The sequence below is a fragment of the Pygocentrus nattereri genome, chromosome 13 (genome assembly GCF_015220715.1).
Source record: "Pygocentrus nattereri isolate fPygNat1 chromosome 13, fPygNat1.pri, whole genome shotgun sequence".
In the NCBI taxonomy this organism is placed as follows: Eukaryota; Metazoa; Chordata; class Actinopteri; order Characiformes; family Serrasalmidae; genus Pygocentrus; species Pygocentrus nattereri.
In genome coordinates this window covers 9305828-9317784 of record NC_051223.1, presented here as the reverse complement: position 1 = coordinate 9317784, position 11957 = coordinate 9305828, and the positions used below count along the sequence as shown (strand labels likewise).

General features: G+C 40.2%; 1 protein-coding gene across 1 annotated transcript in view; it reads right to left on the bottom strand.

Annotated features, from left to right (window-relative positions):
• Nucleotides 1–364: 364 nt before the first annotated feature.
• LOC108441172 (protein phosphatase 1 regulatory subunit 1B) overlaps nucleotides 365–11957 on the bottom strand; it is a 28145-nt gene continuing 16552 nt past the window's right edge. The window contains exons 2-6 of the mRNA XM_017720554.2: nucleotides 10669–10752; nucleotides 10118–10193; nucleotides 3596–3703; nucleotides 2693–2854; nucleotides 365–749 (exon numbers count right to left, since the gene is read on the bottom strand). Of these exons, the coding sequence (XP_017576043.1) occupies nucleotides 559–749; nucleotides 2693–2854; nucleotides 3596–3703; nucleotides 10118–10193; nucleotides 10669–10752 (621 nt within the window). The 3' untranslated portion in view covers nucleotides 365–558. The remainder of the gene's footprint in view (nucleotides 750–2692; nucleotides 2855–3595; nucleotides 3704–10117; nucleotides 10194–10668; nucleotides 10753–11957) is intronic.

The following is an 11957-nucleotide window of genomic DNA, read 5'->3' as shown; positions in this document are numbered from 1 at the left end:
GAAGCTGTTCCTTAAGAACAGAACATCAAGTCATAACTTCGGTGGGTGAATGTTTATGAAACACTTTGGTTCATACAATTTTTTGTGTTTGGCTGGACAGCACATGTTGGTTATGACGGTCCACTGTGGGATTAGGTGGGCATGTCTTCATTTATGATCAAGGCACTTGAGAGACGGGAGAGAGGATGCAGTGAAGTGTTAAAAGGTTGAAAGGAGTGATTTCTCTATGGTCTACATGCTAACGGGTTTGGCTTTGACAGAATTGCAAATTTCCGATGGAGTTTGGTAAGATGTGCGTGTCTTACAACGTCCTCGAGGTCCCCTGCAGTCACGAGACCCTCAAGCTTGATACTGTCGTTACGACTGCTACCGTGTTAATAGCTTCTCTTTCTTCACTTGTTCATATGCTGACCTTCAGTGTGACCCTGCTTGCGCTCTCTCAAGACACATGTCCTCATTTGAAAATACAGCTCTTAAAAATTCATATAATTCACTTAAGTTTGATTTTTACATGGTATAAGTCGCCATCTGATTCTGTTTGTATCTCATCAACTAGTATCAGACTTCCCCTTTTTCCTTACACTCTCCATTATCTTTGTCTTTTGCACTCTTGTCCGGCTCTTCCTTTGATTCAGCCTCATCATCCTCCCCTGGAAGGTCACGTGGCACAGTGGAGCCTGTAACCTCATCTGTGACTTCAGATGCTGAGTGATGCTCCGGCTGGTCAGATCTGGTGTCATCTGGCGAATCTGAGGATGGACAAACGTTCAGAAGGTCTTTTATTAGTATAAACCTGCTTTTGCTGCTTAAGTGCTCCAGCTCAAGCATCTGGAGATTAAAAAGATGAGGTATAAACCAAAAATTAACTTCAGAAGCTGAAAATGGTTCTTGGCTACAAAAGACCTGCATTTATTATGGAACCTTGCATTATGTAAATGTTGTGGTTTTATCTGGTCTAATTTAGCTAAGTTAGGTCAAAGTTGTACATGGCCCCTTCTTGTGCCCCTTCAAGAAAATTGTAGATGCCTGTAGATTACTGTATGGGCAGCAGTGTGGGTGGATTGGTGGATGGACAGATGTACAGGTGAACAGTGCTGGGATAGTTAAAGAAACTATAGTTAAATAAACTACCAGCACCACACCTTTTATGGACTATCATTTTCTCCTGCCTTGTCTCTTATCTTTTTCTATTCAGCTTACAGTTTGTTCATTAATGAAAGCGTAATGTAATGCATTACAGGTAGGAGTGAGGCTGTATATCCTCAATGATTTCCAATAGAGGTCTGCACTAGATTCCTTTTTCAGTCCTGCTCCCACCTGCTCCCACATGATTTCATCCCACACCTGCCCACAACTGAAAGGTTTTGTCCTGCTTCTGCTTTCATTAAGGTGAACTGACGTCAAATATCTGACAGTCTATTCATAAATATATTATCCATGGTCATCAGGCTCCCTGTGAAGTAACTTCACCAAATGACATTCATTCCCAGTGAACACAGAGCAGGAATTAAACCACAGAGTGGTTATTTTTGGTGTTTTGCTGGGCAACTGTGGCCATCAGACTGAAGGCTCTGCGTCTCTTTAAGCTACAAGAATTTGCGTTTTGTTCACGTGATTGGCTGCTGCCAAACTCTTTTGAATGACTTTCACTGTTATCATGTGATATTGTTTATGATTTAGTGATTGTTCTTTACACTATTCATTCATTTGCAGGATTTCTCTTCATGTGCCCTTCATCCCGCTCCCCCACTGCAGTGGGCTGGTTACCCACCCGCTCCCACACACAGAACTGAAAATTACTGACTCCAATTACGTACTAATACAAGTCCTACTGAATAAAGCTTAATGCATAGTGAGTAAACCATTTAGAAGTGTCTAATGTTTCACATTAGAGCTTGTTCAGAGTTTACAACTGTAACCTGTTGCTTCACTACAGGAAAAGTGGAATTACATTACTGTAACGTGTTACTTTGTGCCTCTGGCAGAGTTGTGGGGTTTTTCTTCAATTTCTGAGGAATCTGAATGGGGGCTGTCAACAACAGCCATTGGAGATCGATTTTCAACTTGAACAAGGCAAAATCCACAGAGAGAGAGAGAGAGAGAGAGAGAGAGAGAGAGAGAGAGAGAGAGAGAGAGAGAGAGAGAGAGAGAGAGAGAGAAGGAGAGAGAGAAAGAGTGAGAGAGAAAGAGAGAATCAGTTTAATATCATGAACCAGCCTCCACAATTTGTGCCCATTTTTATAGACAACAGTACAGGGAGTAGAGAACCCTCAGAGCTTTGAAAGCCTTCAGAGAAGGTTTACTGATTTCTGGTAACTAAATGTTACAGGTTATTTTATTTTTACAATCTATTTTGAGTTAATAGGATCATCATGCATCAGTAACTGAGCGTGGAATCAACCTACTTTGATTGATTCCTACAGTGGAACCAATTTTGGGTGAAAAAGTCACTCTAGGCCTTCTGTAAGTCCCAGACACGTCACTGACTGACTACTGAATATTATTCAACAACTTGACAAAATTTGAGGCAAATATGTGATACTTTAGCTATGCAGTCCACTTGATTCCAGTGCTGTTAGATACATTAACCTCGTAGCCCTAGTGTAAAACTACAGCCATACACTTTAGAAAAAAAAACATGTCATACTGATCAACAGCATTTGATGAAATTTGTCCTTATTCTGTCCACTACCTGCATTTTCTGCACTCTTGTCCTTTCCACCTCTTGACTCAGCAGGTGCCCCGTCATCTTCCCCTGGAGTGTCATGCAGCACAGTGGAGCCCGTATCCTCATCTGTGACCTCGGGTGCTGAGTGATGCTCTGATTGGTCAGATCTGGTGTCATCTGGCAGATCTTTGGAAAAATATTTTAAGGGATCAATATGGGATCAAAGTCCTATAGAAAAGGCCCATTTCTATTGATTCCCAGTGAATTCCACTGAAATTTCAAATTACATGGATAATTCAAACACTGAGATGTAAAAAGTCATTCAGATGGTTTGAGGTAAAATAGTTCATTGTAGAGAAATTTACATATTCAGATTTTTTTAAAGTGTGGCTGGATAGCTGACTGCATGACTGATTGACTGGGTGGATGGGTGGATAGAAGGATGGATAGACGGAAAGATGGATGGATGGATGGATGGATGTATTGGTGGAAGGATGGAAGGATGGATGGAGAGTTGAAATAATGATGGATGGATGGATGGATGGATGAATATTTTGCTTAATTAATGGATGGATGAATGGATTGAAGGATGGATTGATGATAGATGGATGGACAGATTTTAGGGTGGATGAATGGATGGATGAGTGGGTGGAGAGAAGGTTGGGTGTAAAGATGGATTGATCATAGATGGATAGACAGATTGTTAGAGGGATGCATGGATAGATGGATTAATAATAGATGAAAGGAAGGTTGAATAGATATATGAATGTATGGATGGACTGATTATGGACAATGGATACATAGATGGACAGATTAATTAATAGGTCAATGAATAGAAAGCTAAATGGATAGATGAATGGTCTGATGGATGATGGATTAATTAATAGACAGACAGACAGACAGACAGACAAACAGACAATGCCTCACTTCTGTCGGCGTCTGCAGGGGCCTCTTCGTTGTCCGAGCACTCTGAGGACGGACTGTCTCGGCCTGTTTCTGAGGACTGCAGATGAGCCTCCGCCATCTTCTGAACAGCTACAGAAACGGAGAGGAAGCAGAAGCAGGTTGGTGTGAAATATTCTTCTGCTCTGAGCCATCGGTCAGAATGTAACTCATTGCCTGTTGAGCCAGTCCTGTTCTGAAGTGCCTCTGCACAGCCTGCTGTAGTGTTTTCACCTGCTCTAAAAAAGCTGACTCAGCACATCAGTAAATATCAAGTTGGAACAGGTGCTCAATTCATTTTGAGCACCACTCGTTTACGGGACCTACAAATTTAACAATTACATCAATAAATCAGGAGCTCACAAAGAAACATAACAATAAAATACCACTGTATTTATTTAAAATCAGCTATAATTGATTTAAGGACCACACACATACACACTCATCAAATACACCTCCCTGTTTCTACACTCATTGTCCATTTTATCAGCTCCACTTACTGTCTTGCTGTCTTGCTCAAGGACACCTCAGTCATGGATTGTCGGCTCTGGGGATTGAACCGGCAACCTTCTGGTCACAGGGCCAGCTCCCTAACCTCCAACCCACGACTGCCCCACTTTGTAGTTCTACAGTTACAGACCGTAGTCCATCTGTTTCTCTGACACATTGTTACCCCCTTTTCACCGCTGTGTCTGATCCTCTCATACCAGCACAACACACACTAACTCAATTTTACTGCAGTGCTGAGAATGACCCACCACCCAAATACTACCTGCTCTGTGAGGGTCCATGGAGGTCCTGACCACTGAAGAACAGGGTGACAAAGTATCAGAGAAACAGATGGACTACATGTTGATACACAGGAAATGTGAAGTTAATGTGAAGGTTTCAGTGCATTAAATTCAGCAAAAACCAGTAAAAATTGACTGTAGATTGACCAGAGTTTTGTACTGTGGGGCACACACAGTGCTCCGGCATTCAAAATGGAAAAAAGGAAGTTATGATTATTGTTTTCATGGCTGTTGTTACTGGTTACTATCAGAACACTAGTACTGATTCCAGCAAAAACAATAAGAAATACTTCACGCTGTTAATATTGGGGTTTAAACAGCCATTTGGTGCCCATGTAAGAAGAACAAAGTGCAATAAGATATGGTCATATATTCCACGCACTGCAGTCCAAGCCCTGCAAAAATGAATCTTCTGTGAATGCAGAGCAGGTCATTGTTAATTATTAATGGGAATGAATTCTTCATCTGCACCACGATGCCAGCAAACGTCATTAAACACTGATGTGTGGTGAATGAAGACTGATGTATCCACGTGCTGTCTTAACTCTCAGAATGAATCTCAGCTAAATACATTCACTCCTTTCCTTGCTGCTCTTCATTATTCATAAATGCTGCTAAAAGTGTATTTTTGACCTAATTAATGTCGCCTCTTGGCATGAACTAATATTTCCACCCTCGCTTGTACAGAAATGAGCGTAGAAGAGGAGTTCTATCATTCCGTTTTTCAAAATTCCAGCCTAATTCAGTTGTCAGAGATGTAATTCCGAGTGTTTTGCAGGGAAATGCTGTGCTCTAGAGAAACGTACTGGGGGCTGCTGCTCATTAGCTTAGCACAGGTTTAGTCTCAGGTTTGTCTAGACCAACTTCAGGGGTTTAACGTGCAGCTGCACATCAATTTTAACCTGATTCTTCTGATATTTAGGTACACACTTAAAAGGATTCTTTAGAAAATAGTTCTATAATAGAACCATGAATGCCCAAAGAACCACTTGCAAGATTAAAGGGTGCTTGGTGCATGGTGAAAGTGTTCTTCAAATGGATGGAGAATGTGCTGTAGATGGTTCTATATACTCTATAAGAATTGATCTATTGAGCTCTTAGCTTTTATAGCACCAAAAGGGTTCTTTTGTTGGTATAAGCTTGATATTTTGACATTATAGCAATAGCAGAACTATTTTTAGTATTATATAGAACCCTTTTCAAAGAGGTGCTATATAGAACCATCTACAGCACATTCTCAATCCATCTGAAGAACGCTTTCATGATGATTTATTTGAGCGTTCATGGTTCCATATAGAACCATTTTCTTTACTAAAGAGCCCTTAACGAACTTTCATTTTAAGAGTATAGATATAGCTGAGTGAGCTCACCAATTGGTTAGGACTTCAGGACCTGAACAGAAGTCTATCCCAGCAGCTGTTGGAAGGAAGACATGAAATACTCTGGACAGGCTGCCAGTCCATCACAGGCCTGACACATTCGCTTCTAGGGGCAATTTAGTATCTTCAGTTGGGCTGGCTGCATGTCAACATGCAAGAACGTGCAAACTCCACACAGAAAGGACCCTGGTTACCCGACGGGGAATCGAACCCAGGCCTGGTTACTGCTGGGTTCATACAGTAGTATATCAATGAATCCGCTAATCAACTTGTGCCTAGGTGCTGCTAAAACTACACTGTCTATAGTGGACATGTGGGGAGAGAGAGCATGTCAGCAAAAGAGCTGAACTCGGTCAGCAGAGTACAGGCCAACAGGAAAAAACTGAGCGGCTTCAGTTCCTTATTAATCACCGCCTCATACCTGGTCTGTCATCACTTCCATCCATCAGCCCTCAATGGAGCTGCTCTCAGCCACCAAGACATTAACTCACTCTAACAGATCAGCTTTATCTTCCCCTCCTCCTTTTTTTTCTCCTTCTTTTCATTACTCTGAGGCCGGAGCCTGGCGAAAGTCACCTTGGAGATTGGCTCAAGTGATCAAGAAAGAACAGAGACATCAGTGTGTCAGAGCGGGACATGGTTTAGGACCGACAAACTTCCTTTTATTGTGCAAATGCTACCTGCACACACTCTTCTAACTTCTTTGTATTGTTGCTAGGTCTGGGCGATTACATCGGCGCATTGTTTTCCATGTAATTACTGAAGGATGGAATAAAAGTAACTGACCTGACCATGCGCTGGCCTCAAATGTAGCTCTGTTGGACAGAATGTTGATCCTATTCAACCCAATGAGAAATTGTAGCAAGCAAAATATCTACACTTAGAGTGTGTTATTCATCAATCATGTTTTTGTATGTATGTGAAGAGGTTGCACTGTTAGGATAGGTCAGGTATATTGTTTTCTGTCATAATGTAATCAAGCTAACATTAGCATAGTGGAAAAATTGTTGTCGTTGTGTGGTGAATTTGATCTTATTAATTCTATAGTCATAACATTAATTTCTATTATATTGGTTATACTGTGTAAGATCCTGGTTGAAGTTTACTCTGTGGGATCTCAGGGTTTCAGTGGAGCTGATGTAGGAGGCATCTGGACAGGAAAGGGGCCCCCTGAATGTAAACAATGGCTATATATGGGGTTAGGTGACCAGGGCCATTCTGGAGAAAAGGTATATTGCTTGAGAGGAGCCATACATCGAACTGAGGCTGTCTTAATAGAAACCAGATGTGGGCTATACGTCCACAGCAGGTATAAAACCAGGAGCTGGAATGTATGTGTCAGAGACTATTGGCTGTTCTCTCCAAGCTGTTTCGTGAAGGCTTGTTTTGTGACTTCGACCTCTCAATGCTAATAAACATCTTTTTATGCAAGAGACGGGTGTCACCGAAGAGTTTGTTCCTACACCTTCACAGCATCGCTACTAAAGAAACCACAGCTGTTTCCAACCTGGCATTTTTCTGATACCTTCAACAACACAGTCTAACTTACTGTTACACAACAAAGCTGGCTTTATGTGGTGAAACTCTAGTTGCAACATAATTTTCATGCAACTTGACAGCTACATACATGAGGTATAAACACACAGCACATTTGATTTTTCCACTAGTTAGACAAATTAGCAGCTCATATTTTTGATAAACTTTATTGTTCTCACTATTTAAAGTCATATGCAGCATATTTGCAACATCTTCTTATGGTTTTTTGAGCTGCTGTTGTTGTTTATTTCATATCTATATGCATTATATGTCCAAATGTTTGTAGACACCTGCTCATCCAGCGTGTTAACAGCAAGTTTGCCCCCCATTTGCTACAGTAACTACTCTTCTAGGAAGGCTTTACATGAGAACATTGTTGGAACATTGCTGTGAGGATTTGATTGAGCATTAGAAAAGATGGTTCTTCAAGGCTTGTAGCTTGTAACAATAAAAAACTCTATTTGGTGCTATATAGAACCATCTACAGCACATTCTCCATCAATCTGAAGAAACTTTCATGATGCAAAGAACACTAATCATGCAAAGAGTTCTTTAAATGTTCATGGTTCTATGTGACTATATGGTTCTTGAAGAGCCATCGTTTTTAAAGTGTGTAAAAGAGGCTTGGATGTGTTTTATCCATCTATCTATAGCTCTTATACAGTTTATACAGCTTATAGCTATGTATTAGATTTTTCCAATCTAAGCCTCCTTTCTTGGAATCGCTACTTAAGCAGAGTTCTGTGTAAAATGATAGGCTGTCAAGAGAGAAGAAAATGAATCTAGCTACACACATCATGATAACAGCTGGCTAACAAAGATGCAGTTCAACCAAATGTTTACAGAACCTTCAGTTTCCAGAAACTTGTTTGTGCTTGTTTGACAGTGACTCAATGAAAAACTACCAACCTTGCATAAAGTTGATCAAGTTGACCATCCAATAAACCATCTTCTGATTAATTTTCTTGTCTATTGGTCCAACAAAAACAACCATTTGAAACAATATTGTTCAGCGTGATCATGTGATGCGTTTGGCTGTTTTGTGAAACTTGTTTCACAAAGTTGAGATGTTTCCAACTGAATTTCCAGGAAATTGCAGGATGCTTTACATTATGCAACTGAAGCACAATTAGGTTTCATGTAGGTTTCAAGCAACTAAAGTTGCATGAAATTTTCAGTGTAGAAACAGTTTGTGTGTGTGTGTGTGTGTGTGTGTGTGTGTGTGTGTGTGCACGCCTATCTGGGTTGTTACAACAAGCAGTCAGCTGTGTGTGCTTTGCATTAATCCCAGATCATCCAGAGTTGCACGAACTCACACTTCAACTCCACAGCTGGCTGTACCCTCCTAATCCCCTCACACACACACACACACACACACACACACACACACACACACACACACACACACACACACACACACACACACACACACAAATTCCCACACCAGTCTACCATTTTACAACATAGGGTGGCACACAGACAGAATATATAGACATACTTGTGTTAATTTTTAACATTAAATGCATTTTTAATTTCACCCCCAAATTAATGTTTTACCAAGTTGGACCTTCATTTTATTCATTAACATTTAACAAAAACATTAAAAAAAACAAGAAATCTTGCGCTATAATAATGCACTGTATTCAACTCCATATGACATGACACAGTGTTCTTAGCTTTTCTGTAAATGTAGGAACCAAAAATGCTTTTAGAGATGCAGCAGGACCATCATATCTTTGGCTTGTTTGCTGTCTAAAAGCTAAACTAGCTATTTTTTCATGATGTAATTTTATAGCAGAATTTCATGTAGAAACTTTTACTTTGCAAGTTTCCTTTTTCTTTGTGCATTACTGATTGCCAGTGTTACAACAATCCTAATGTCAGCTAGCTATGGGACTTAGTCTCAATGGGATTTGCCAGGCCATTTTAGCACCAAGCTAACGGTGGTGTACATTTACTTTCCCACACTGACTTCAATACCATTCAGCCTGAGCTTTAACAGTGACTTCTGGTGCTGATATAATACATTCAAGTAACATATGTTCTCTTTTCTATGTGGATCATTCTACTGAAATGGTTGAAAACATATTTTGGACTTGTAACGGACTTAGAATTTAGACTAAAATCCTATTATTTTGAGTGACCCTGTGACTTGTTTCAATTCAATGAATGATTAAACGTTCCAATTTGTCACTGACAAAATAATGCTAACACTACCAAAACTTTACTAAATGTTTCAGTAGTGATGATTTTACTCAAAAACACTGCCAGTACATAACTAGTAAACACGGCTTAGAACAGCAGTACTCACACAAAATATTTTTCATTAAAACATTAAAAAAGTTTATTTAAATTTGTTTCGGTAGTGACACTTTTCAATGTTCCGCACTGACTTTCAGAATTTGGGACACATTTACTTCAAAACAATGGGATCTAAGTGCTCACCATGTGGCCATGAGGGACAGGGATGCAGCCTCACTTACTTCCCTAAAATGCTGGGGCGTGGTTAAATCAAGACTCCGTCCACAGACAAAAACTCATTTTCAGTAGTGACATAAAAATGTGAATTTTGATTTTGAGGCATTCAGAGGGTCCAGGAGGTAAATTAAGAAGTCCTGCACCCCCAGGACCCCCTTGTATTTCATACCTTGGTCTTAAGTTTACAACCATTTTAGTATGAGTGCTGTAAATATGAATTGCGACAACTTGGCAACTCTACTGTTATTGCAAATGTACAGTAACATTCACAGAAATTGGCATAACTTGGTAAAGTTAAGGTTTCTTTCTGTAAATTTCTTTACCTTTGAGCGATGGGGGCTGATAGACGGCTGTGTTGACTCGTTTAGCCTTCAGAAGTCCATTTTCACAAACAGCCAGCTGGGAAAAAAAAAAATCAGATTCCACCCTTCAGTCCCTTTAGATAGCGTCACTTGTGGTGCTATAATAACAGCATGATGAATCTATAACACGTCATGCATCACAATGAAGAGTCACATGCAGAATAAAAAGGATGCAATGAATTTGATAGGTGTTTGTTTAAAATGCAAACAGTGAAGCTAAAAACAGTGAAGCTAATGAGTAATAGTGCAAGAAAATAGACAACGGATGGACGTTGGAAAATATGTGAAATACTGGGAAAAACAGAAATGTCTGTTCATGAAAATCCCTTAAAAAGGAAGATTTAGAGTTTGCTTTTTCAAAATGGTAAGAAATGATGTCAAACATCCACTTTCAGATCAGCTCCCAGTAGGTTCGGAAAGCGCTCAGTAATCCTTGGTTTGGCATTTCCGCCAAAGCTCAACTTGGACTTCACCCTCATGTATTACATAATACTGCTGATGTACGTTCTAACCTGATGACTTGGATTCTCTTCCTCTGGAGACGGATGGTCGGTCAGTCGGAAGAGGGTGGCCGGCGTTGGTCTCCGTCGCCGAATCTAATTTGGGAACAGAAATAATCCTTTATTGCATAAGTAAATGTATTACATGCTAGCGGTAATGTAATCAGCTGTTGCCTTATGATAACCATCTTTCTGGTCTGAGAAAAATGTATCCTCCATTTCCAGCAATGTAACAACATCTGCATGCTTCTCGCTCGCTAAATCTTCGCATGACAAACTACAGATGGGCGACAAAGGACATTACCAATAGTGTAAGTGTTCCCTCAAAAAGTTCAGCCGTGGTTTTAAGGTCTGATTGTGAATCTTAAATCGGTTTTTCCAGGTGAAAAGTTGGTATTTGTACCTTTTCATAACTGAATGTTTTAAAACAGAAGAAGGCGAGGCAGGGTGTGGAGTCAGTACAGCTTAGAACATATCATATCAGTGGATTATGGTTCAGTTATGTTCCCTGACTAGAGGTACTTAGATGGACCTTTGAGGGAACCACTCCAGTGACAAGAGGGGCACTGACCCAGAGGCAGTACCTTTATTTCTGAGATTACTGAAACATGAAAAGAGAAACACGTTTCCTGAATTCATTGTCATTGTTGCATATTCGGATTTATTTCCTCAGTAGCTTTTAGATTCAGATTCAGATTCAGATTCACATTCCTTTATTGATCCCAGGGGGAAATTGCAGTTGTTACAGTTGCAGCCATTTATGTAAAAATAAACACCTTACGAATAATTTAAGACAATATAGAGAATTTACAGTATGTACACCAGATTTACGTACTTAAATGTTTTTTTTTAAATGGTCAATATAAAATGTTTAAGTATCATTAACCAGTCATGGGGCAGTCTTGGGCTGGAGGTTATGGAACAAACCCTGTGACCGGAAGGTTGCCGCTTTGATCCCCTTGGCTGACAGTTCATGACTGAAGTGCCCTTGAGTAAGGCATCTAACCCCCAGTTGCTCTCTGGACGCCATAGATATTGCTGCCCACTGCTCCGAGCAAGTGTGCTAACTGCCCCCTAGTGTGTGTGTGTTCACTAGTGTGCATGTATGTGAGTGTTTCACTGCACAGGTGGGTTAAATGCAGAGGTCTAATTCCACAGTGTGCAAACAAAGTTGGCAAAATGGTTCTAAATTCTAATTCCAATATCTTGCTAAGATTTTTCTTAAGAAACATCCTAAGAAAAGTCCATGTCAGATTCTGGTCTTAAACCATAAAATTGTTCGCACCTTTGTGCTCCTGAGT